At 44.5% G+C, this 4,523-nt stretch overlaps 1 protein-coding gene across 1 annotated transcript in view; it reads right to left on the reverse strand.

Moving 5' to 3' along the window:
* Nucleotides 1-2,778: 2,778 nt before the first annotated feature.
* The window catches only part of LOC143028920 (uncharacterized), a 2,526-nt gene continuing 781 nt past the window's right edge, over nucleotides 2,779-4,523 (reverse strand). Inside the window, exons 1-2 of the mRNA XM_076191273.1 lie at nucleotides 4,047-4,523; nucleotides 2,779-3,839 (exon numbers count right to left, since the gene is read on the reverse strand). The exon at nucleotides 4,047-4,523 is cut by the window's right edge and continues 781 nt beyond it. Of these exons, the coding sequence (XP_076047388.1) occupies nucleotides 2,779-3,839; nucleotides 4,047-4,523 (1,538 nt within the window). The remainder of the gene's footprint in view (nucleotides 3,840-4,046) is intronic.

Raw genomic sequence — 4,523 nt, forward strand, 5'->3', positions numbered from 1 at the left:
CCTCCTCTGTCATTATCATCATCATAGTCATACTCATAGTCACACTCATCGTGATCATCATCATCTTCATCACCACCACCACCATCATCATAATCATCAAGACCATTATGATTATAGTTAAAATCACCATTAGTTGCCTCTACCATCACTGTCACTGCCTTTCACTGTGCTTTGACACCAAATACATTGTAAACAAAGCAGTGCCTCTAAGTTTTTACTGCATGAAACGATAATGGTAGTCTACAGTATGTAAACGAAAAAAATAGCTACATAGTATATTTTCCAGATGTATGGTAGACATGATTTTTTATATAAGGTTCACGTTGACATAGAGGATGGGTAAACACAGATGAGTTTCTTTGGGTTTATTTCGATATTCCTTCAAACACATTTTTTTCCTAGGTAGTGTGCTCGTACAATAAGAGGTTGTTGAATCGGCAGTTCATCCTAATTCACATTTTCTCCTGTTTGTATACTTATATAATCACCGTCATTATTTAGACGTTAATGTACGCCATTTGCCCCTTTGGAACAATATATGCATGCATGTATATATGTATATATACATACATACATACACACACACACACACACACACACACACACACATATATATATATATATATATATATATATATATATATATATATGTATATATAGTATATATATACACATACATTAAATCGGCATGACTTCGAAGTTTGGATGGTGTGTTTGTGTATTTGTGCAAAATCAACTCGTTTTTATTCATATTTGCCTTCACGTGGGACCATTGGTAGGTATCACTCTTTCCCAAAACCCATAACTCACCCCACCCTCGCATTCACCAAAAGGTGCAGCCCTGAGGGGTTGATACTCGGTCTCCAGACTGGGCGCAAGATTTCATGTATTAACTTCATTTGTATTTCTTGCATTTTTTCACACGTGGAGAACTGACAACCGGTGACTGGTCCCTTTCCCCTATCACGTTGAACCGATATCATGGAAACAATTTTACTTTTCCTCCTAGGAAGATCTGGAAGGACCTGAGAATTGCTGCCAGCCACTGAGGGTTTGGGTTTTCCACTTCGTAAAACTCAAGGCGACAATTGATTGGTTGCCTTTATGATAGCATACAACAGGAATTTTGTTCTTGTTATCGTATACCCTTTGTATGCTATCGTTACAGCCCTTAGGTTTCGATGATATACAATAGGAGTTTTGTCCTTGCCATTGCATACTATTTCTGGACTGAAATGTCGGTCTGGACTGAAATGTCTGTCACCAGTACACGTTGGTTGGGCCACGAACAACTGTCATCAGATACCAGCTCTCCATTCTCAGATTCCCATTGTTGTCATATAGTTATGGTACTTCTTATAAAGTTAATTATTGTAATTAGTCGATTTGATCGTGAGCCAAGTACCGGAGGTGGTGAGGGTAGAGGGCCGAAAGTGGGTGGGAGGATGGATAGTGTTTCGTGTGGAAGAGGGTAAGGAGAGAGATGAGGAAGAGGAGGAGGAGGAGGAGGAGGATGGTGTAAGAGGAGGAGGAGTGAAGAGAGAAAAGTAAGGGAGAGGAGAAGGAAGAGAAAAAAAATTAAGAGGCGTAAAGGTATGCAATAGGAAGAGAAAGGGGGCCGGGGCTGGAACGAAGAAGAAGAGAGAGGAAGATGATGTTTTTGAGAAATGTCTAGCAGGTCGTAAAATTTCCCAGTACTTGTTTCAACATTATAATGTCCTTCTGAGGAACATTCCGGGAAGCCAACGATGATTAGTCCCACAGGAGACTATTAACTACTATTGCTTCGGGTGGAAAAAAGAGGTGAGTTACTAATTTGGATTAGAAACTGGTTGGACAATCGTAAGCAGTGAGTTGCTCTGAATTATAAAATTTCTATCTAGAAAGATGTTGCAAGCGGGGTTCCTCAGGGATCTGTTCTGGGACTACGCCTCTCCTAGTGTATATCAATAGCATTAGCTGTAGACTTAGATTTACTGTCTCCAAATTCCTGATGCGCAATTCCTGATGCACTATGCGCAATAGCAATGATCACTAGAAGCAAGCGGATATTCAAGAACTGGACAAATAGCGCAATGACCTCAAAATGGCTAATGAAATCTAACCCAAGTAGGTGTTAAGTTATGTGCATAGGTAAAAATTATATTAAGTATAACTACAAGTTATCGAAAAAGATAACCAAAGTGGAGAGTAAAAGATCTTGATGTAATCATCAGTAACTACTATAGATATCTAAGGATTGTATTTCTCCCTAGAGAAACCAAATAGGATACTGGATTTGGTAGCACGATCTTTTGACTTCAAAAGTCCAGCTGTAATCAACCAGTTATATGGATCACTGGTCACTCCTCACTTGTATTTTTTCATAAGTCTTTTGTCTTCTGTCGTGATGTTTTATTTTTGTAATTCACTGTTAGAAGTTGGGACTCCTTGAGACTTTTGATCATCGACAACGAGGCAAGCCGCCCTCCTCCTGTTACATGAGCTGCTCTTCTAGGGACGTTTTTGCATGGTGAGGTGCCAATTGGTTAGATTGTCAACAATTAGGCCGGGGTTGAAATTTGGTCAGGTTCCCATGCTCTATTATTCATTCTAAATCTGTTCTAAAAAAGTGACCCAAGAAGGCAATGGATAAAAACCGGATATATGCGCAATGTCCAATGCCGAGAATCAAAGATCAGGTTGGAAGACCAGATTATATAATGTGTGACTATTCAGGAGTCGCTCTTCTTCATACTTCTCAAAGAGCTATTGTCATCGACAGTTATGCATCAACCTTCAACTTATTCTAAATCTGAAACCATGATTGAAAATTTTCTTAGCGAATCCTCTTAGTCCTTCAGGAAACGCTCTGCTCTTGCGTGTGAAGGCGAGGAAGATGAAGAGTCCCTGGAGAGTGTTAAGGACGACGAAGATGTACCAGATCGGCTCGAGGTTAAGATAGCCCGCCCCAATGCCGGTGACCCACGTTAGCCCCATCAGAAGGGCAAGGCGCACGTGAAGCCGGAATTGGGTCAGGCGCTGCCTTTCCGAAGGAACTGGAACCAGAGTAGGAGATATCGCCTGCATCCTGGACCTTCTATTGGCCTGGACAATTCTGACGGAGGAGACGAAGAAAAACAAGTTGGCTGACAGTATAACTCCAAGGGGCGCAGCGAAGAATACCAGCAGCGCCTTCCGTTGCCCAAACCAGCAGCGGAATTCACCCATCATTGGCAAGTAAGCCCAGTGGACACCGTCGGGACGCTCCAAGTCGATGATCACCAGTGCAAGGAAAGCGGCCCCCGGGAGAAGCCATCCATACAGGGAGTAAGCCACAAACTTTCTCCATTGTCGCCCCTTGGAAACACGAAGATCCCTGGTGGTCGTTCTTAGCATCCTGCGGGTGTCAAAGGCCAGGACGCTCATCCAGCAGAAAGAGGCCAAGAAGAAGAAGTACATGATGGCTCCCACGGCGAAGCATCCGGTGCCTCCAGGCACTGTCCATTGTCCCGCGAAGAAGGTGACATAGGCGGCGAGCAGGGCAAAGCAGAGGGAAGCTAGGTTCTTTTCTGAGAGATTCTTGGGGCTCGGGATGAAGATGAAAGCAATAAGGTGAAGGGCAAGGCAAAGGCAGGAAGCGCCCAGACAAATCAGAGTGACCCAGGCCATGACGAAGGGGAATTTGCCCCTTTGCTGCAATAAAAGTTGTTCGGGAGCGCAGACAATGATCCCGCCTCCGCCGTTAGGGTCTGTCTCGTACTGGTCCTTTTCGAAGGTTTTCTGGTACTTAGGCACAAAAATGGAACCATTCTTCTCCTTTTCGAGTTCGTCCTCGAGCAGATAGAGCCTTGGGCAATCTGTTGGGTAGGTCATATTCAAAGTCAACATGATTGTCTCTTGCTCAGAAGTTCCATCCGAGGAGGAAGGCGTCTCTGTGTACGAGGCAGCAGGAGTGATGAGAGAAAAGGATGGGGGGGAGAAGGATGAGGATGAAGAGGGATGGGAGGTGTATGGTGATGATGAAGGAATGTTTAGGTCGGGATCAATCTTTCTGTATTTTTTACCATTCATCATGGTAATGCGGGAGGATTCGAAGAGATTGGTGGAAGTAGCAGAAGAAAACAAGGCCTCGGCCGTGTCGTTGTTTGTGGGGGTGGTTGGGGATAGAAGCACCTTCGGAGAAACAGAGGACTCCATTAGGGAGCCTGGTACCCGTGCCTCAGAGACGCATCTTCCGTTGCGGTATTTCAAGTGGGAACTCATGCAGATGTTACGACAACGTTTGGAGAACGGGTCCCACATCTGATGAGCTTCACACGAAGATCCCACTAAGTTCCCGTCACTCAGGTCTTCGAAGTCGAAGAGGGCGATGAAAGGGAGGGGGTTGAAGAGACTCTCGTCGCTCCCTCTGCGACCTACGGCGGTTGGGTAGCAAAATATGAGGGTAGGGTCGATGTGGTTACACTTAGCGCAGTGGACGTTGCGATAGGGCGTGTTGAAGTGGTACACGACGGCCGTATACGCCCCACAAAGTTCGGCTA

This window comes from Oratosquilla oratoria, chromosome 10 (assembly GCF_046742065.1).
Source record: "Oratosquilla oratoria isolate Oo_2021 chromosome 10, ASM4674206v1, whole genome shotgun sequence".
Taxonomy (NCBI): Eukaryota; Metazoa; Arthropoda; class Malacostraca; order Stomatopoda; family Squillidae; genus Oratosquilla; species Oratosquilla oratoria.